This window comes from Leiobunum rupestre, chromosome 9 (assembly GCF_980474605.1).
Source record: "Leiobunum rupestre chromosome 9, qqLeiRupe1.1.hap1, whole genome shotgun sequence".
Taxonomy (NCBI): Eukaryota; Metazoa; Arthropoda; class Arachnida; order Opiliones; family Sclerosomatidae; genus Leiobunum; species Leiobunum rupestre.
In genome coordinates, this window is record NC_143392.1 from 20235387 (window position 1) to 20258190 (window position 22804).

Genomic DNA, 22804 nt, shown 5'->3' on the forward strand with positions numbered 1-22804 from the left:
CCCCCCCGCGCCATGGGCCCAGTGGACCATCAGCTAGAAGACTTTTTCTATAGAAGATTGCATTTTGCTTGGGTGTTTATTTAAATGATATTAAAATTTGGTTCATTTAGTGACTTATTCAAAAGATTATGCCAAAATTTAAGGACTTGTAGGGGGTGAGTTGAGAAGTATGCCTGTTTTTTCGCATTTTCCTACGATGAGTGAAAAGAGCGCCAGAGAGCTTCGAAGTGTGGCCTACTAGCCACTGGAAGTAGGCTGCAACAAGCGCAAAACTAAGCAGCAGGGACTTAATATACTGTTTAGGTTTACGTTTTTACGCTGGTTACCTCGATTTGTTTACAAAGTCCTTTTTTACCGATCAAAAAAGGACTTTGTAAACAAATCGACGTAACCAACGTAAAAAAGTAAACTTAAACAGTATTTAAAGTCCCTGCTGCTTGGTTTTGCGCTTGTTTCAGCCTACTTCCAGTAGCTAGTAGGCCACACTTCGAAGCTCTCTGGCGCTCTTTTCACTCATCGTAGGAAAATTAGAAAAAACCGGCATACTTCTCAACTCACCCCCCACAATTCCTTAAAATTTTTGCATAACCTTTTGAAACACCCTGTACATAAATATTAGCATATTATGAATATACATTTCTTGGATTTTCATACGGTTGAATTTTTTAAAGATAGGCGCTGTGTGTGCTTTCACAATTTCGCACGCTCCTCTTAAGTCTTACAGTTAAAACTAACATAAACATGTGACTATTTTATTCAGTGACTCACGCATGCGCGTAGGGTAGGAAAGAAAAGAGAGTGCCTATGAGCAATGATATATGGCTGTATATAAATGCAAACTACAGTTGTCGCATAATTTGTTGGTTGAAAAGAAAATAAACACCTCGATAAATACTAAATGATAGTTTTTTAGCTTCATAATTTATATGAGTATTCCAAGTTAGGGACAGGCCTAGATTAAAACCGTCTATATTAATAATATAATTATTGTTAATAAGTTTTTTGTTTCTGGTTTTAATCGTCTTTAATTAATCTCTATTTTTTAATTTCAAGACAGGGTAATTATTTCTGAAATCATCAGACTTTGCTGCATGATAGTAACAGATTTTAACCAAACTTTTTTTATGCGTTCATCTACCTCTACAATGAAGATTTCCGAGGTTTACCGGAAATATTCCAAAAAGTTTAAAAGTTATGATTTTTTGAAATTTTAGTTTTTTGGTTTAATTTTGGTGTATGTTATTGACATTAATTTTAATATCGCGTTCGATAAAGGTTGGGAAAACATAAAAAAGGGTATCCTAAGATAAAACTGTACGCTGAAACAGAATTTGAAATCTATTTTATTGTATCTGCTATAAATTTTGATATACTCACTAGGCGGCACACGTCCAATATCAAGAAGACTTTTTTCAAAAACTCAAATTTAAAAAAATCATAACTTTTAAAATTTTTGGAATATTTCCGGTAAACTTCGGAAATCTTCATTGTAGAGGTAGATGAACGCACAAAAAAGTTTGGTTAAAATCTGTTACTATCATGCAGCAAAGTCTGATGATTTCAGAAATAATTACCCGACAGTTAATTTTAAACCAGTCGCTTAGAACATTTATTCTCCTATAAGTTCTTAAGTATAGGATAACTAGAATGGTATTATGAAGTGTTGGCTCGCGTGGAATGAAGGGCTTGCTACCACCCTCCTACGCATTGTAATCCGGCCACCTGAATTAATGGCTTTAAACGTTGCTTGATGTATTAGGCCTAAGGTGGTGCCTTGGGTATTATTCTAGCTGATTATTATTATTATAATTATCTCTATCTAAGACAAAATGTAAATTTTCTTTATCCATGTCTAGTAGATCAACTAAATCCAACTCCAAGGCCTAACAATAATTTTTGGCGTCGACGCGCACCATCAGAGCGTTTTTTCCCTATTGAAAACCAACTCTTAGGCCTAACGAAGATTTTTTGCGTCGACGCGCCCCGTCAGAGCTTTTTTCCCTAGTGAAAACCAACTCTTAGGCCTAACGAAGATTTTTGCATCGTCTCGCACCATCAGAGCGTTTTTTCTCTAGTGAAAAAACAACTCTTAGACCTAACGAAGATTTTTTGCGTCGACGCGCAACGTCAGAGCGTTTTTTACCTATTGAACACCAACTCTTAGGACTAACGAAGATTTTTTGCGTCGACGTTCACCGTCAGAGCGTTTTTTACCTAGTGAAAAAACAACTTTTAGGCTTAACGAAGATTTTTTGCGTCGACGCGCACCGTCAGAGCGTTTTTTCCCCGAGTGAAAACCAACTCTTAGGCCTAACGAAGATTTTTTGCGTCAACGCGCACCGTCATAGCATTTTTCCCTAGTAAAAAACAACTCTTAGGCCTAACGAAGATTTTTTGCGTCGACGCGCACCGTCATAGCATTTTTCCCTAGTAAAAAACAACTCTTAGGCCTAACGAAGATTTTTTGCGTCGACGCGCACCGTCAGAGCGTTTTTTCCCCGAGTGAAAACCAACTCTTAGCGTAACGAAGATTTTTTGCGTCGACGCGCACCGTCAGAGCGTTTTTTCCCCGAGTGAAAACCAACTCTTAGCGTAACGAAGATTTTTTGCGTCAACGCGCACCGTCATAGCATTTTCCCCTAGTGAAAACCAACTCTTAGGCCTAACGAAGATTTTTTGCGTCAACGCGCACCGTCATAGCATTTTCCCCTAGTGAAAACCAACTCTTAGGCCTAACGAAGATTTTTTGCGTTGACGCGCACCGTCAGAGCGTTTTTTACCAATTGAACACCAACTCTTAGCACTAACGAAGATTTTTTGCGTCGACGTTCACCGTCAGAGCTTTTTTCCCTACTGAACACCAACTCTTAGGCCTAACGAAGATTTTTGCGTCATCGCACACCGTCAGAGCGTTTTTTCCCTAGTGAAAAACAACTCTTCGGCCTAATGAAGATTTTTTGCGTCGACGCTCACCGTCAGAGCGTTTTTTACCTAGTGAAAAACAACTCTTAGGCTTAACGAAGATTTTTTGCGTCAACGCGCACCGTCATAGCATTTTTCCCTAGTGAAAAACAACTCTTAGGCCTAACGAAGATTTTTTGCGTCGACGCGCAGCGTCAGAGCGTTTTTTCCCCTAGTGAAAACCAACTCTTAGGCCTAACGAAGATTTTTTGCGTCAACGCGCACCGTCATAGCATTTTCCCCTAGTGAAAACCAACTCTTAGGCCTAACGAAGATTTTTTGCGTCGACGCGCACCGTCAGAGCGTTTTTTCCCCGAGTGAAAACCAACTCTTAGCGTAACGAAGATTTTTTGCGTCGACGCGCACCGTCAGAGCGTTTTTTCCCCGAGTGAAAACCAACTCTTAGCGTAACGAAGATTTTTTGCGTCAACGCGCACCGTCATAGCATTTTCCCCTAGTGAAAACCAACTCTTAGGCCTAACGAAGATTTTTTGCGTCAACGCGCACCGTCATAGCATTTTCCCCTAGTGAAAACCAACTCTTAGGCCTAACGAAGATTTTTTGCGTTGACGCGCACCGTCAGAGCGTTTTTTACCAATTGAACACCAACTCTTAGCACTAACGAAGATTTTTTGCGTCGACGTTCACCGTCAGAGCTTTTTTCCCTACTGAACACCAACTCTTAGGCCTAACGAAGATTTTTGCGTCATCGCACACCGTCAGAGCGTTTTTTCCCTAGTGAAAAAACAACTCTTCGGCCTAATGAAGATTTTTTGCGTCGACGCTCACCGTCAGAGCGTTTTTTCCCTAGTGAAAAAACAACTCTTCGGCCTAATGAAGATTTTTTGCGTCGACGCACACCGTCAGAGCGTTTTTTCCCTAGTGAAAAAACAACTCTTCGGCCTAATGAAGATTTTTTGCGTCAACGCGCACCGTCATAGCATTTTTCCCTAGTAAAAAACAACTCTTAGGCCTAACGAAGATTTTTTGCGTCGACGCGCACCGTCAGAGCGTTTTTTCCCCGAGTGAAAACCAACTCTTAGCGTAACGAAGATTTTTTGCGTCGACGCGCACCGTCAGAGCGTTTTTTCCCCGAGTGAAAACCAACTCTTAGCGTAACGAAGATTTTTTGCGTCAACGCGCACCGTCATAGCATTTTCCCCTAGTGAAAACCAACTCTTAGGCCTAACGAAGATTTTTTGCGTCAACGCGCACCGTCATAGCATTTTCCCCTAGTGAAAACCAACTCTTAGGCCTAACGAAGATTTTTTGCGTTGACGCGCACCGTCAGAGCGTTTTTTACCAATTGAACACCAACTCTTAGCACTAACGAAGATTTTTTGCGTCGACGTTCACCGTCAGAGCTTTTTTCCCTACTGAACACCAACTCTTAGGCCTAACGAAGATTTTTGCGTCATCGCACACCGTCAGAGCGTTTTTTCCCTAGTGAAAAAACAACTCTTCGGCCTAATGAAGATTTTTTGCGTCGACGCTCACCGTCAGAGCGTTTTTTACCTAGTGAAAAACAACTCTTAGGCTTAACGAAGATTTTTTGCGTCAACGCGCACCGTCATAGCATTTTTCCCTAGTGAAAAACAACTCTTAGGCCTAACGAAGATTTTTTGCGTCGACGCGCAGCGTCAGAGCGTTTTTTCCCCTAGTGAAAACCAACTCTTAGGCCTAACGAAGATTTTTTGCGTCAACGCGCACCGTCATAGCATTTTCCCCTAGTGAAAACCAACTCTTAGGCCTAACGAAGATTTTTTGCGTCGACGCGCACCGTCAGAGCGTTTTTTCCCCGAGTGAAAACCAACTCTTAGCGTAACGAAGATTTTTTGCGTCGACGCGCACCGTCAGAGCGTTTTTTCCCCGAGTGAAAACCAACTCTTAGCGTAACGAAGATTTTTTGCGTCAACGCGCACCGTCATAGCATTTTCCCCTAGTGAAAACCAACTCTTAGGCCTAACGAAGATTTTTTGCGTCAACGCGCACCGTCATAGCATTTTCCCCTAGTGAAAACCAACTCTTAGGCCTAACGAAGATTTTTTGCGTTGACGCGCACCGTCAGAGCGTTTTTTACCAATTGAACACCAACTCTTAGCACTAACGAAGATTTTTTGCGTCGACGTTCACCGTCAGAGCTTTTTTCCCTACTGAACACCAACTCTTAGGCCTAACGAAGATTTTTGCGTCATCGCACACCGTCAGAGCGTTTTTTCCCTAGTGAAAAAACAACTCTTCGGCCTAATGAAGATTTTTTGCGTCGACGCTCACCGTCAGAGCGTTTTTTACCTAGTGAAAAACAACTCTTAGGCTTAACGAAGATTTTTTGCGTCAACGCGCACCGTCATAGCATTTTTCCCTAGTGAAAAACAACTCTTAGGCCTAACGAAGATTTTTTGCGTCGACGCGCAGCGTCAGAGCGTTTTTTCCCCTAGTGAAAACCAACTCTTAGGCCTAACGAAGATTTTTTGCGTCAACGCGCACCGTCATAGCATTTTCCCCTAGTGAAAACCAACTCTTAGGCCTAACGAAGATTTTTTGCGTCAACGCGCACCGTCATAGCATTTTCCCCTAGTGAAAACCAACTCTTAGGCCTAACGAAGATTTTTTGCGTTGACGCGCACCGTCAGAGCGTTTTTTACCAATTGAACACCAACTCTTAGCACTAACGAAGATTTTTTGCGTCGACGTTCACCGTCAGAGCTTTTTTCCCTACTGAACACCAACTCTTAGGCCTAACGAAGATTTTTGCGTCATCGCACACCGTCAGAGCGTTTTTTCCCTAGTGAAAAAACAACTCTTCGGCCTAATGAAGATTTTTTGCGTCGACGCTCACCGTCAGAGCGTTTTTTACCTAGTGAAAAACAACTCTTAGGCTTAACGAAGATTTTTTGCGTCAACGCGCACCGTCATAGCATTTTTCCCTAGTGAAAAACAACTCTTAGGCCTAACGAAGATTTTTTGCGTCGACGCGCAGCGTCAGAGCGTTTTTTCCCCGAGTGAAAACCAACTCTTAGCGTAACGAAGATTTTTTGCGTCGACGTTCACCGTCAGAGCTTTTTTCCCTACTGAACACCAACTCTTAGGCCTAACGAAGATTTTTGCGTCATCGCACACCGTCAGAGCGTTTTTTCCCTAGTGAAAAAACAACTCTTCGGCCTAATGAAGATTTTTTGCGTCGACGCTCACCGTCAGAGCGTTTTTTACCTAGTGAAAAACAACTCTTAGGCTTAACGAAGATTTTTTGCGTCAACGCGCACCGTCATAGCATTTTTCCCTAGTGAAAAACAACTCTTAGGCCTAACGAAGATTTTTTGCGTCGACGCGCAGCGTCAGAGCGTTTTTTCCCCGAGTGAAAACCAACTCTTAGGCCTAACGAAGATTTTTGCGTCAACGCGCACCGTCATAGCATTTTCCCCTAGTGAAAACCAACTCTTAGGCCTAACGAAGATTTTTTGCGTCGACGCGCACCGTTAGAGCGTTTTTTCCCTAGTGAAAACCAACTCTTAGGCCTAACGAAGATTTTTTGCGTTGACGCGCACCGTCAGAGCGTTTTTTACCTACTGAATACCAACTCTTAGGCCTAACGAAGATTTTTTGCGTCGACGTTCACCGTCAGAGCGTTTTTTACCTAGTGAAAAAACAACTTTTAGGCTTAACGAAGATTTTTTGCGTCGACGCGCACCGTCAGAGCGTTTTTTCCCCGAGTGAAAACCAACTCTTAGGCCTAACGAAGATTTTTTGCGTCAACGCGCACCGTCATAGCATTTTTCCCTAGTAAAAAACAACTCTTAGGCCTAACGAAGATTTTTTGCGTCGACGCGCACCGTCAGAGCGTTTTTTCCCCGAGTGAAAACCAACTCTTAGCGTAACGAAGATTTTTTGCGTCGACGCGCACCGTCAGAGCGTTTTTTCCCCGAGTGAAAACCAACTCTTAGCGTAACGAAGATTTTTTGCGTCAACGCGCACCGTCATAGCATTTTCCCCTAGTGAAAACCAACTCTTAGGCCTAACGAAGATTTTTTGCGTCAACGCGCACCGTCATAGCATTTTCCCCTAGTGAAAACCAACTCTTAGGCCTAACGAAGATTTTTTGCGTTGACGCGCACCGTCAGAGCGTTTTTTACCAATTGAACACCAACTCTTAGCACTAACGAAGATTTTTTGCGTCGACGTTCACCGTCAGAGCTTTTTTCCCTACTGAACACCAACTCTTAGGCCTAACGAAGATTTTTGCGTCATCGCACACCGTCAGAGCGTTTTTTCCCTAGTGAAAAAACAACTCTTCGGCCTAATGAAGATTTTTTGCGTCGACGCTCACCGTCAGAGCGTTTTTTACCTAGTGAAAAACAACTCTTAGGCTTAACGAAGATTTTTTGCGTCAACGCGCACCGTCATAGCATTTTTCCCTAGTGAAAAACAACTCTTAGGCCTAACGAAGATTTTTTGCGTCGACGCGCACCGTCAGAGCGTTTTTTCCCCGAGTGAAAACCAACTCTTAGCGTAACGAAGATTTTTTGCGTCGACGTTCACCGTCAGAGCTTTTTTCCCTACTGAACACCAACTCTTAGGCCTAACGAAGATTTTTGCGTCATCGCACACCGTCAGAGCGTTTTTTCCCTAGTGAAAAAACAACTCTTCGGCCTAATGAAGATTTTTTGCGTCGACGCTCACCGTCAGAGCGTTTTTTACCTAGTGAAAAACAACTCTTAGGCTTAACGAAGATTTTTTGCGTCAACGCGCACCGTCATAGCATTTTTCCCTAGTGAAAAACAACTCTTAGGCCTAACGAAGATTTTTTGCGTCGACGCGCAGCGTCAGAGCGTTTTTTCCCCGAGTGAAAACCAACTCTTAGGCCTAACGAAGATTTTTGCGTCAACGCGCACCGTCATAGCATTTTCCCCTAGTGAAAACCAACTCTTAGGCCTAACGAAGATTTTTTGCGTCGACGCGCACCGTTAGAGCGTTTTTTCCCTAGTGAAAACCAACTCTTAGGCCTAACGAAGATTTTTTGCGTTGACGCGCACCGTCAGAGCGTTTTTTACCTACTGAATACCAACTCTTAGGCCTAACGAAGATTTTTTGCGTCGACGTTCACCGTCAGAGCGTTTTTTACCTAGTGAAAAAACAACTTTTAGGCTTAACGAAGATTTTTTGCGTCGACGCGCACCGTCAGAGCGTTTTTTCCCCGAGTGAAAACCAACTCTTAGGCCTAACGAAGATTTTTTGCGTCAACGCGCACCGTCATAGCATTTTTCCCTAGTAAAAAACAACTCTTAGGCCTAACGAAGATTTTTTGCGTCGACGCGCACCGTCAGAGCGTTTTTTCCCCGAGTGAAAACCAACTCTTAGCGTAACGAAGATTTTTTGCGTCGACGCGCACCGTCAGAGCGTTTTTCCCCGAGTGAAAACCAACTCTTAGCGTAACGAAGATTTTTTGCGTCAACGCGCACCGTCATAGCATTTTCCCCTAGTGAAAACCAACTCTTAGGCCTAACGAAGATTTTTTGCGTCAACGCGCACCGTCATAGCATTTTCCCCTAGTGAAAACCAACTCTTAGGCCTAACGAAGATTTTTTGCGTTGACGCGCACCGTCAGAGCATTTTTTACCAATTGAACACCAACTCTTAGCACTAACGAAGATTTTTTGCGTCGACGTTCACCGTCAGAGCTTTTTTCCCTACTGAACACCAACTCTTAGGCCTAACGAAGATTTTTGCGTCATCGCACACCGTCAGAGCGTTTTTTCCCTAGTGAAAAAACAACTCTTCGGCCTAATGAAGATTTTTTGCGTCGACGCTCACCGTCAGAGCGTTTTTTACCTAGTGAAAAACAACTCTTAGGCTTAACGAAGATTTTTTGCGTCAACGCGCACCGTCATAGCATTTTTCCCTAGTGAAAAACAACTCTTAGGCCTAACTAAGATTTTTTGCGTCGACGCGCACCGTCAGAGCGTTTTTTCCCCGAGTGAAAACCAACTCTTAGCGTAACGAAGATTTTTTGCGTCGACGTTCACCGTCAGAGCTTTTTTCCCTACTGAACACCAACTCTTAGGCCTAACGAAGATTTTTGCGTCATCGCACACCGTCAGAGCGTTTTTTCCCTAGTGAAAAACAACTCTTAGGCCTAACGAAGATTTTTTGCGTTGACGCGCAACGTCAGAGCGTTTTTTCCCCGAGTGAAAACCAACTCTTAGCGTAACGAAGATTTTTTGCGTCGACGTTCACCGTCAGAGCTTTTTTCCCTACTGAACACCAACTCTTAGGCCTAACGAAGATTTTTGCGTCATCGCACACCGTCAGAGCGTTATTTCCCTAGTGAAAAACAACTCTTAGGCCTAACGAAGATTTTTTGCGTCGACGCGCAGCGTCAGAGCGTTTTTTCCCCGAGTGAAAACCAACTCTTAGGCCTAACGAAGATTTTTGCGTCAACGCGCACCGTCATAGCATTTTCCCCTAGTGAAAACCAACTCTTAGGCCTAACGAAGATTTTTTGCGTCGACGCGCACCGTTAGAGCGTTTTTTCCCTAGTGAAAACCAACTCTTAGGCCTAACGAAGATTTTTTGCGTTGACGCGCACCGTCAGAGCGTTTTTTACCTAGTGAAAAACAACTCTTAGGCTTAACGAAGATTTTTTGCGTCAACGCGCACCGTCATAGCATTTTTCCCTAGTGAAAAACAACTCTTAGGCCTAACGAAGATTTTTTGCGTCGACGCGCAGCGTCAGAGCGTTTTTCCCTAGTGAAAAACAACTCTTAGGCCTAACGAAGATTTTTTGCGTCGACGCGCAGCGTCAGAGCGTTTTTTCCCCGAGTGAAAACCAACTCTTAGGCCTAACGAAGATTTTTGCGTCAACGCGCACCGTCATAGCATTTTCCCCTAGTGAAAACCAACTCTTAGGCCTAACGAAGATTTTTTGCGTCGACGCGCACCGTTAGAGCGTTTTTTCCCTAGTGAAAACCAACTCTTAGGCCTAACGAAGATTTTTTGCGTTGACGCGCACCGTCAGAGCGTTTTTTACCTAGTGAAAAACAACTCTTAGGCTTAACGAAGATTTTTTGCGTCAACGCGCACCGTCATAGCATTTTTCCCTAGTGAAAAACAACTCTTAGGCCTAACGAAGATTTTTTGCCTTGACGCGCACCGTCAGAGCGTTTTTTACCTAGTGAAAAACAACTCTTAGGCTTAACGAAGATTTTTTGCGTCAACGCGCACCGTCATAGCATTTTTCCCTAGTGAAAAACAACTCTTAGGCCTAATGAAGATTTTTTGCGTCGACGCTCACCGTCAGAGCGTTTTTTACCTAGTGAAAAACAACTCTTAGGCTTAACGAAGATTTTTTGCGTCAACGCGCACCGTCATAGCATTTTTCCCTAGTGAAAAACAACTCTTAGGCCTAACGAAGATTTTTTGCGTCGACGCGCAGCGTCAGAGCGTTTTTTCCCCTAGTGAAAACCAACTCTTAGGCCTAACGAAGATTTTTTGCGTCAACGCGCACCGTCATAGCATTTTTCCCTAGTGAAAAACAACTCTTAGGCCTAACGAAGATTTTTTGCGTCGACGCGCACCGTCAGAGCGTTTTTTCCCCGAGTGAAAACCAACTCTTAGCGTAACGAAGATTTTTTGCGTCGACGTTCACCGTCAGAGCTTTTTTCCCTACTGAACACCAACTCTTAGGCCTAACGAAGATTTTTGCGTCATCGCACACCGTCAGAGCGTTTTTTCCCTAGTGAAAAAACAACTCTTCGGCCTAATGAAGATTTTTTGCGTCGACGCTCACCGTCAGAGCGTTTTTTACCTAGTGAAAAACAACTCTTAGGCTTAACGAAGATTTTTTGCGTCAACGCGCACCGTCATAGCATTTTTCCCTAGTGAAAAACAACTCTTAGGCCTAACGAAGATTTTTTGCGTCGACGCGCAGCGTCAGAGCGTTTTTTCCCCGAGTGAAAACCAACTCTTAGGCCTAACGAAGATTTTTGCGTCAACGCGCACCGTCATAGCATTTTCCCCTAGTGAAAACCAACTCTTAGGCCTAACGAAGATTTTTTGCGTCGACGCGCACCGTTAGAGCGTTTTTTCCCTAGTGAAAACCAACTCTTAGGCCTAACGAAGATTTTTTGCGTTGACGCGCACCGTCAGAGCGTTTTTTACCTACTGAATACCAACTCTTAGGCCTAACGAAGATTTTTTGCGTCGACGTTCACCGTCAGAGCGTTTTTTACCTAGTGAAAAAACAACTTTTAGGCTTAACGAAGATTTTTTGCGTCGACGCGCACCGTCAGAGCGTTTTTTCCCCGAGTGAAAACCAACTCTTAGGCCTAACGAAGATTTTTTGCGTCAACGCGCACCGTCATAGCATTTTTCCCTAGTAAAAAACAACTCTTAGGCCTAACGAAGATTTTTTGCGTCGACGCGCACCGTCAGAGCGTTTTTTCCCCGAGTGAAAACCAACTCTTAGCGTAACGAAGATTTTTTGCGTCGACGCGCACCGTCAGAGCGTTTTTCCCCGAGTGAAAACCAACTCTTAGCGTAACGAAGATTTTTTGCGTCAACGCGCACCGTCATAGCATTTTCCCCTAGTGAAAACCAACTCTTAGGCCTAACGAAGATTTTTTGCGTCAACGCGCACCGTCGTAGCATTTTCCCCTAGTGAAAACCAACTCTTAGGCCTAACGAAGATTTTTTGCGTTGACGCGCACCGTCAGAGCGTTTTTTACCAATTGAACACCAACTCTTAGCACTAACGAAGATTTTTTGCGTCGACGTTCACCGTCAGAGCTTTTTTCCCTACTGAACACCAACTCTTAGGCCTAACGAAGATTTTTGCGTCATCGCACACCGTCAGAGCGTTTTTTCCCTAGTGAAAAAACAACTCTTCGGCCTAATGAAGATTTTTTGCGTCGACGCTCACCGTCAGAGCGTTTTTTACCTAGTGAAAAACAACTCTTAGGCTTAACGAAGATTTTTTGCGTCAACGCGCACCGTCATAGCATTTTTCCCTAGTGAAAAACAACTCTTAGGCCTAACGAAGATTTTTTGCGTCGACGCGCACCGTCAGAGCGTTTTTTCCCCGAGTGAAAACCAACTCTTAGCGTAACGAAGATTTTTTGCGTCGACGTTCACCGTCAGAGCTTTTTTCCCTACTGAACACCAACTCTTAGGCCTAACGAAGATTTTTGCGTCATCGCACACCGTCAGAGCGTTTTTTCCCTAGTGAAAAACAACTCTTAGGCCTAACGAAGATTTTTTGCGTTGACGCGCAACGTCAGAGCGTTTTTTCCCCGAGTGAAAACCAACTCTTAGCGTAACGAAGATTTTTTGCGTCGACGTTCACCGTCAGAGCTTTTTTCCCTACTGAACACCAACTCTTAGGCCTAACGAAGATTTTTGCGTCATCGCACACCGTCAGAGCGTTTTTTCCCTAGTGAAAAACAACTCTTAGGCCTAACGAAGATTTTTTGCGTCGACGCGCAGCGTCAGAGCGTTTTTTCCCCGAGTGAAAACCAACTCTTAGGCCTAACGAAGATTTTTGCGTCAACGCGCACCGTCATAGCATTTTCCCCTAGTGAAAACCAACTCTTAGGCCTAACGAAGATTTTTTGCGTCGACGCGCACCGTTAGAGCGTTTTTTCCCTAGTGAAAACCAACTCTTAGGCCTAACGAAGATTTTTTGCGTTGACGCGCACCGTCAGAGCGTTTTTTACCTAGTGAAAAACAACTCTTAGGCTTAACGAAGATTTTTTGCGTCAACGCGCACCGTCATAGCATTTTTCCCTAGTGAAAAACAACTCTTAGGCCTAACGAAGATTTTTTGCGTCGACGCGCAGCGTCAGAGCGTTTTTCCCTAGTGAAAAACAACTCTTAGGCCTAACGAAGATTTTTTGCGTCGACGCGCAGCGTCAGAGCGTTTTTTCCCCGAGTGAAAACCAACTCTTAGGCCTAACGAAGATTTTTGCGTCAACGCGCACCGTCATAGCATTTTCCCCTAGTGAAAACCAACTCTTAGGCCTAACGAAGATTTTTTGCGTCGACGCGCACCGTTAGAGCGTTTTTTCCCTAGTGAAAACCAACTCTTAGGCCTAACGAAGATTTTTTGCGTTGACGCGCACCGTCAGAGCGTTTTTTACCTAGTGAAAAACAACTCTTAGGCTTAACGAAGATTTTTTGCGTCAACGCGCACCGTCATAGCATTTTTCCCTAGTGAAAAACAACTCTTAGGCCTAACGAAGATTTTTTGCGTTGACGCGCACCGTCAGAGCGTTTTTTACCTAGTGAAAAACAACTCTTAGGCTTAACGAAGATTTTTTGCGTCAACGCGCACCGTCATAGCATTTTTCCCTAGTGAAAAACAACTCTTAGGCCTAATGAAGATTTTTTGCGTCGACGCTCACCGTCAGAGCGTTTTTTACCTAGTGAAAAACAACTCTTAGGCTTAACGAAGATTTTTTGCGTCAACGCGCACCGTCATAGCATTTTTCCCTAGTGAAAAACAACTCTTAGGCCTAACGAAGATTTTTTGCGTCGACGCGCAGCGTCAGAGCGTTTTTTCCCCTAGTGAAAACCAACTCTTAGGCCTAACGAAGATTTTTTGCGTCGACGCGCACCGTTAGAGCGTTTTTTCCCTAGTGAAAACCAACTCTTAGGCCTAACGAAGATTTTTTGCGTTGACGCGCACCGTCAGAGCGTTTTTTACCTAGTGAAAAACAACTCTTAGGCTTAACGAAGATTTTTTGCGTCAACGCGCACCGTCATAGCATTTTTCCCTAGTGAAAAACAACTCTTAGGCCTAACGAAGATTTTTTGCGTTGACGCGCACCGTCAGAGCGTTTTTTACCTAGTGAAAAACAACTCTTAGGCTTAACGAAGATTTTTTGCGTCAACGCGCACCGTCATAGCATTTTTCCCTAGTGAAAAACAACTCTTAGGCCTAATGAAGATTTTTTGCGTCGACGCTCACCGTCAGAGCGTTTTTTACCTAGTGAAAAACAACTCTTAGGCTTAACGAAGATTTTTTGCGTCAACGCGCACCGTCATAGCATTTTTCCCTAGTGAAAAACAACTCTTAGGCCTAACGAAGATTTTTTGCGTCGACGCGCAGCGTCAGAGCGTTTTTTCCCCTAGTGAAAACCAACTCTTAGGCCTAACGAAGATTTTTTGCGTCAACGCGCACCGTCATAGCATTTTCCCCTAGTGAAAACCAACTCTTAGGCCTAACGAAGATTTTTTGCGTTGACGCGCACCGTCAGAGCGTTTTTTACCAATTGAACACCAACTCTTAGCACTAACGAAGATTTTTTGCGTCGACGTTCACCGTCAGAGCTTTTTTCCCTACTGAACACCAACTCTTAGGCCTAACGAAGATTTTTGCGTCATCGCACACCGTCAGAGCGTTTTTTCCCTAGTGAAAAACAACTCTTAGGCCTAACGAAGATTTTTTGCGTCGACGCGCAGCGTCAGAGCGTTTTTTCCCCGAGTGAAAACCAACTCTTAGGCCTAACGAAGATTTTTGCGTCAACGCGCACCGTCATAGCATTTTCCCCTAGTGAAAACCAACTCTTAGGCCTAACGAAGATTTTTTGCGTCGACGCGCACCGTTAGAGCGTTTTTTCCCTAGTGAAAACCAACTCTTAGGCCTAACGAAGATTTTTTGCGTTGACGCGCACCGTCAGAGCGTTTTTTACCTACTGAATACCAACTCTTAGGCCTAACGAAGATTTTTGCATCGTCTCGCACCGTCAGAGCGTTTTTTCCCTAGTGAAAAACAACTCTTAGGCCTAACGAAGATTTTTTGCGTTGACGCGCACCGTCAGAGCGTTTTTTACCTATTGAACACCAACTCTTAGCACTAACAAAGATTTTTTGCGTCGACGTTCACCGTCAGAGCTTTTTTCCCTACTGAACACCAACTCTTAGGCCTAACGAAGATTTTTGCGTCATCGCACACCGTCAGAGCGTTTTTTCCCTAGTGAAAAAACAACTCTTCGGCCTAACGAAGATTTTTTTGCGTCGACGCTCACCGTCAGAGCGTTTTTTCCCTAGTGAAAAACAACTCTTAGGCCTAACGAAGATTTTTTGCGTCGACGCGCACCGTCAGAGCGTTTTTTTCCCCGTGTGAAAACCAACTCTTAGCGTAACGAAGATTTTTTGCGTCGACGCGCACCGTCAGAGCGTTTTTTCCCCGAGTGAAAACCAACTCTTAGGCCTAACGAAGATTTTTTGCGTCGACGCGCACCGTCAGTGTTTTTTGCCTAGTGAAAAACAACGTCATTGAAACACAAGTGGATGCCGTTCTCCCCCTCTGTCGTGACGGGGAAAAACAAGACCATTAGGGTCCAACATAGTCTCAACATAGTAATTCTCCCTAAGTATAAATAAATACATTCTTCACAGCGAACAAAATAATAATTTAAAAAGCCGCTAGAAAAGAAGACATTTGTCAAAGTTAGAAACCGCAAAAAGGGAGCAATTTCTTCCGTGGAATTGGCGGAACTTGACGTTTATCTTTTTAATTAATTCAATCTCTGCGTTAACCGTAATAGGAAAAGCAAAAGCTAGACAACCAGAAAATTGCAATAATCAAAAGTATATAAAACATCTCTCGCAATTGAAGTATCCTTTATTGCTTATATTATTTATGAGCTTGAAACACGGTCGTATCTCCGCAGGCTACCGATATGGTGTTAAAACATGTTGCGAAAGAAAACTTATTGCGTGGTCAAATAAATTATTTAATTTAAAGTTTATTTAATGAATAATAGTGATTATTATTCATTAAAGTTATTATTATTAATTAAATTAATTATTATTAATTAAAGTGATTATTTTTAATTAAAGTGATCATTATCAATTAAAGTGATTATTTTTAATTAAAGTGTGAATTATTAATTAAAGTGATTATTTTTAATTAAAGTGTGAATTATTAATTAAAGTGATTATTTTTAATTAAAGTGTGAATTATTAATTAAAGTGAGTATTATTAATTAAAGTGATTATTATTAATTAAAGTGATTATTATAATTAAAGTGATTATTATTCATTAAAGTGATTATTATTAATTAAAGTGATTATTATTAATTAAAGTGATTATTATTAATTAAAGTGATTATTATTAATTAAAGTGATTATTATTAATTAAAGTGATTATTATTAATTAAAGTGATTATTATTAATTAAAGTGATTATTATTAATTAAAGTGTGAATTATTAATTAAAGTGATTATTATTAATTAAAGTGTGAATTATTAATTAAAATGTAAATTATTAATTAAAGTGATTATTATTACTTAAAGTTTAAATTATTAATTAAAGTGATTATTATTAATTAATGTTTATATTATTAATTAGAGTTTAAAGTATTAATTAAATGTTATTATTAATAATTAGTTGTTATTACTAATTAAACTTATTATTAATAATTAGTTGTTATTACTAATTAAACTTATTATTACTAATTATAGTTTTTTTCTAATGTCTGAACATTCGGTAGTAACGCAAAAGGTAAATTTTGAGCCGTGATACGCCTGAGAAAACTACCGTGATAATTTGGAAACTTATCGTCAAAGAGAATATGATGTACTTCTGATATAACGGACGGAGTAATCCTCGTACTTAACACTGGTCCAATAATGGAATGGAAAATAAAATCATTCATTATTAGTGGGAGGCACGTGCCAAAGCAATGATTAAGCGATTCCAGTAATGAAAGGAAGTGATATCTCTCGCATTGCCGCAACCCGCGACAGAACTCTCGAGAAAAACCACAAATTGATTACGCTTGTATCGAACTGCTTTTAATTAAGAACGACCCTGTTGAGGCGCAGGCGACTCCCCGTACGGCAGCGGACAACCCCTATGTTCTAACGGATAAACATTATCATAATGGCGCCGACTCCGATCGATCCCTTTTTAAAAACTGGCAACACTGTTGCGATGTTTTACAATTGGTGGATATTTTTTTCTTTTTCTGGAACAAAATTTAACCATTTGGACTACACTGGAACCTTTTGTAAGTTATTTGTACTACACTGTAACTTATTGTAGGTTATTTGGATTACTCTGTAACGTATTGTAGGCCATTTGGACTACGCTTTAGCCTTTTATAGGGTATTTGGACTACACTGTAACCTATATTAGGTTATTTGGACTACACTGTAACTTATTGTAGGTTATTTGAACTACACTATAACCTATTGTAGGTCATTTGAAATACGCTGTAACTTTTTGTAGGGTATTTGGACTACACTGTAACCTATTGTATGCAAGTTGGACTACACTGTAAACTATATTAGGTTATTTGGACTACACTGTAAACTATTTAGGTTATTTGGACTACACTGTAAACTATATTAGGTTATTTGGACTACACTGTAACCTATTGTAGGTTATTTGGACTACACTGTAACCTATTGTATGTCATTTGGAATACACTGTAACCTATTTTAGGTTATTTGGACTAAACTAACTTAATGTAGGTTATTGGGACTACACTTTAACTTATTGTAGGTTATTTGGACTGCACTGCAACCTTTTGTAAGATATTTATACTACATTGTAGCCTATATTAGGTTAATTGTATTACACTTTACCCTATTGTAGGTTATTTGGACTACACTGTAACCTATTGTATGTCATTTGGATTACACTGTGAACTATTATAGGTTATTTGGATTAAACTTACAGGTAAATGAACATTTAGAGCAAAGACATTAAAGATTAAACTTAAATGTTTTTAGTTACACTAGATGGCGCCAATTTAAACGTTTTCTGATTAATACAAAAACTCACTGTGCTAAAAACTTTAATCGAAAAATCAACTTAAAACGAAACAATTCAAACTTCAATAAATTTTGCACAATTTAAAATTATAACGTTTCAGACTTTTGGCGCCATCTGGTAAGACTCGAGGTATTTAAAAATCGCTCTCTAATGGCGTTACACCTACGAAAGGATTTTCTACCTCATCAATTGCGTATCCACTTATTCCTTACTGAAAATCTTTCTAACCCAGCCATGTTACACCAACCAGAGCTATTTTCAGGGGAATTAACTCTTTCTGTTTATAAAGAGCCACGTAGTGGCAAACGCAGTGGTGTAGTCGGGCCAGGGCGGGGCAGGGCGTCGCCCCGGTGCTTTTTTCAAAGGCAGGGCTCCGCCCCGCCTTGGTTTTTCCATTTTGCCAGGGCGCGCCCTGAGTCTTTTTTTTCAACTTGCCAGGGCGTGCCTTGCTTCTATTTCGTAAATCATTTTTCTCGAATAAAGGGTGTGTGAATTTATGATCAATTTTGCCCACAGAAAAATACCATAACAATTTCAAATCGTTACCTAGGTACGGCCAACTTGGATCACGCTAAAAGTCGAAGTTGGACTTACATTTATAGCAGCCGGTACAGCCAACTTCAATTACGGGCGAAATCGAAGTTGGCTGTACCCAGGTAGCGCCCCGGTTCTTTTTATTTTAGGACTACACCACTGGGCAAACGTTTGAAGTTCCTAAACTGCTGGAAGTTCGTCTGCTAATTGGAAAATTTGGTGTAATAAAATATAAAATCGTCCAACAGTGTTAATAATAATAAGTCACCATCCTAGGCCGGCCCAAGTCATCTAGCGACTTTTAATTAGAGCATAGCGCCGATTTGATTTGGGTCGGCCGATTTTTCAAATATCATCGACGGCGCGAAAGGACCAAAATTTCTGCCCCCTTTTGAAAATTTTAGAAAAAAATAAGTTAGCTAGAACAACTCAGCGTCGAAGGCTACCCAACCTAGTCTACCGTAAAATACCAGAACAGATGAAAAACTACGGCAGAACTGCTATGGGCTAGGGTAAATTTGACCACATCACGAAAAAACGAATAAAATAATTCACTTTCTTCAAAGAAAGTTTGTAAACTATAATGGAGAGTTGAAGCTTCAATTACCGTAGGCTTAAGAAATCAACTGATTAAATTGAGTGCAATACACGATTTGGGGTGTACGCGATTCACAGCGCTCTGAAACTCTCTTTATATGTTGGTATTCGAATTATTGGAGTGTAAGAAAATAAGATCCGAGTGTGGCCCGGAAGATATATTTTGGGTTCCGCACGACTGATCTGATGTTTGTCTTCAAAAGTTTCATAATGGGCGAAAGAAAAGAGCCATAGAAAACTGGAAACACTACAAATTGGGGGTCGGTCAGTCGGTCAGTCTCCTTCAATTTACGGTCAAAGTAACTTGAAACTTTTATTTATTTTTAATTGTTATTTTTATATCAAAACCTCAACGTTGTCTCAACTTTCTTCCTTTTGTTTTTGTCGTTTGAACAGGAAAGAAAATAGTTCTCCATCTGGTAATGGAAGAGGAGAATCTAGCGAGCACAATCTCTCGGAACGCAGTGGCCGAAATCCGAGGAGACAGTCATCCCGAAGAGGCGAGCAAGCTGCTAACTTAATCTTTTCGACCAACCCCTGATAATGCCGCTATAAAGCCCACTAAAGCCAGCCTCCGTCTAGCTTGTTTCCTTTCTTACATCCCTTTTTTATCCACATTCCTCTCAGTCCAAAGAAAGTGAAGAAAATACTATCAAAAAAAATACTGACAGTATATAACGACTTTATTACAGTTGGTGATAATCGGAGGTCACACGGACAGTTGGGATGTGGGCCAAGGGGCGATGGACGACGGAGGAGGGGTCATGATCTCGGTTCGAGCCTTGGAAATCCTCAAGAAACTCGAGTTGAGACCCAGAAGGACTTTGCGGAGCGTGCTGTGGACCGCCGAGGAGGTGGACTTAGTGGGAGCCATGGCTTACTATCAGGCGCACAAGGACGAGGCGGACAACATAAGTATCGCCCTGGAGTCGGATTACGGCATTTTTAAACCGTTGGGTTTATCTTTGAACACTGCGAGTCTCGACGCCCGGTGCGTGGTCAAGGAGGTCCTCAACTTGTTCTCCTCCAATCGACTGGTGGACGCCGATAAATTATTTATCGAGGTAATTATTTGTCCACGGAACTGACACTGTCTGTCCTGGCATTATTCGATAAAGGGATCTACCTTCGTCTGTTGTTTCATTTTTGGTATATCGATCGTAACAATTGTTTATTTTTGGGAGGAGGGTTGGGCAGGAGAATTCCAGGAAAATGGCGCCATCTTTATCAGGACATTTCAGTGACAGTTGTAGAGTATTGATGAAGGGAACGGGTAAATATAGGATTAAATAAAACTTATCCAGAAATACGCCAGTATCAATTCAGATAGCCTGCGGACCTTTCAAATGGTTCTTGTCCTTTTGTTTTTAAAACGGTGTCAGAAATAATGGGGAAACGTTAATAGAAATTTTTGCGTCGAGACATTTTTGTCCGTTTGGAAAATGAAAACCAGCCTCAAGGAAAAAAATAGCTGGTTTGGCTTGACAATGAATTGTAGATTCCTACTTTGACTAATCTGGTAGCCCAACAACTGCAAATATTTTGTCTAGTAATCCCAATTTGGCCAAAAAGGGGAGAGCTAAAATTATAGAAGCGCCTATTAAACTAACAAATTTAAATAAATTTGCAGAAGAATGGGCCTGATTTGATTCCCTGGCTCGATGACGGAGTACCAACTGCCTCTTTGAAGACCGCCAACGCTCGTTACTTCTACTACCACCACACGGAAGCGGACACAATGGCCATGGTGAATCCGGACAATTTAGACCAATGTCTGGCCCTTTGGACAGCCACTTCATACGTTCTGGCCAATTTGAAAGACAAACTGAGCCGCGAATAACGAATGTCAATAAACCGTTGAAGAATTGTGGTCTTTGTACTTGTACACATCGAAAAATTAAAGTTCCAACACTAACATTAACTCTTTGTCATTTCATAAACTAATTAACTATAAAATTCAGGTGCTTTAAGAACAAAATTAATTCCAGAATATTTGAGCAGAAATTTCACCGTCTCAGTAACTCTCGCCAAAGTGCGAAATGATTCAAAATGTAGTTCTTGCACCCGCTAACTTATATCGTCTCTCTATTGCATATTAAATGCGAACGAAAAAGTAAAAATATGTGACGATTTCCACTAAGTTAATTATCAACACGCAATGTTGTTCGATGGAAAGTTTTGTTTGAACTTCTTCGTAGAACGAGAAAATGCGTCTACTCTGGTCAATATTAAGACAATTACATCCCCTCTTTTGTTTCCCGCCGACCCAATTTACTTCCATTACCTTTTATGGTAAGATTTTGAAGCACGTACAGTTGAAATTAAGTGAAATATCTTTCCATTATTATTAGTATCGCTGGATACAAATACAAAGGTTTAAAGAAAGTGCAGTGACAGTTTATGGATGAAAATATGCGTTGAACTACATTCATTTTCAGATTTTGTCAACTAATGGGCGGCGAAACAAAGTTGAAATTCATATGGTTCCATTTGACCATCGTTGCGGCTGTGGCTCAAAAACACAATTTAAAAGGTATATTTGAAAAGCAATTGTCTGTATCCGCGATAGGAATGAAAAATTTCCAAACCTCTAGTCTTAAACAAACCCCCAGTCTAATTCTGCTCAAATAAAGAAATTTCTTGCTAAGGTTTCTACTTGGTATCGCGCAGTTTCTAGTATTTGCTCATTTAATTTTCTAAATTCTGAAGGTTTTTTTCTTACGAGAGCAAAAGCAGAAACACGGAAAAATATAAAATTCCGATGACAATCTAGCCTTATTCTTCCATTTAATACAATTTTCACGTTTATCTGGCCGGTAATTAAAATAAACAGATGGACAGCGTTTGATACCTCATTGGAACTTTTCTTTAGGGATTTATAAATTATGGTATATGTGTGAGAAGATTATTTAATATAAAATTAAGCTTTAATTACTAATATCTTAAAATTTGCAATTTTAATTTTTACTTAAACTACATAACTATTATTTATTATATTGCCATAAGTCTATAATATAATATCGTAAGTGTGCCTCTTTGGGAAAAATGTTTGGTAAGCGCTATTTAAAAAGTGGCGTCAAAAGAACAATATCCCCTTAATGAGGCGCTAATCTCAGAGTTACGTCATAATAACAACATCCTTTTTAGCAAGGTGCTATTGTCTGAGTGACGTCAACAGAAAAATATTTCCTTAGCGAGGCGCTATTGTCAGAGTGACGTCAACATGAAAAACATTCCCTTAGCGAGGCGCTATTGTCAGAGTGACGTCAACAAGAAAAACATTCCCTTAGCGAGGCGCTATTGTCAGAGTGACGGCAACAGAAAAATATTCGTTTAACGAGGCGCTATTGTCCGAGTGACGTCAACAGGAACAATATTCAATTAGCGTGGCGCTATTGTCAGAGTGACGGCAGCAGAAAAATATTCCTTTAACGAGGTACTATTGTCAGAGTGACGTCAACAGAAAAATATTCCCTTAGCGAGGCGCTATTGTCCGAGTAACGTCAACAGAAAAATATTCCCTTAGCGAGGTGCTATTGTCTGAGTGACGTCAACAAGAAAAACATTCCCTTAGCGAGGCGCTATTGTCAGAGTGACGTCAATAGGAAAAATATTCCCTTAGCGAGGCGCTATTGTCCGAGTAACGTCAACAGAAAAATATTCCCTTAGCGAGGTGCTATTGTCTGAGTGACGTCAACAAGAAAAACATTCCCTTAGCGAGGCGCTATTGTCAGAGTGACGTCAATAGGAAAAATATTCCCTTAGCGAGGTGCTATTGTCAGAGTGACGTCAATAGGAAAAATATTCCCTTAGCGAGGTGCTATTGTCAGAGTGACGTCAACAGAAAAACATTCCCTTAGCGAGGTGCTATTGTCAGAGTGACGTCAACAGGAAAAGTATTCCCTTAGCGAGGTGCTATTGTCAGAGTGACGTC

At 41.3% G+C, this 22804-nt stretch overlaps 1 protein-coding gene across 4 annotated transcripts in view; it reads left to right on the forward strand.

The window, feature by feature from the left end:
- LOC149926794 (carboxypeptidase Q-like) overlaps positions 1 to 20791 on the forward strand; it is a 28025-nt gene extending 7234 nt beyond the window's left edge. For all 4 annotated transcript variants that reach the window (XM_090159471.1, XM_090159470.1, XM_090159472.1 and 1 more), the window contains exons 4-6: positions 19267 to 19370; positions 19563 to 19934; positions 20501 to 20791. In XM_090159471.1, the coding sequence (XP_090015597.1) occupies positions 19267 to 19370; positions 19563 to 19934; positions 20501 to 20710 (686 nt within the window). In that variant the 3' untranslated portion in view covers positions 20711 to 20791. The remainder of the gene's footprint in view (positions 1 to 19266; positions 19371 to 19562; positions 19935 to 20500) is intronic.
- Positions 20792 to 22804: the final 2013 nt, after the last annotated feature.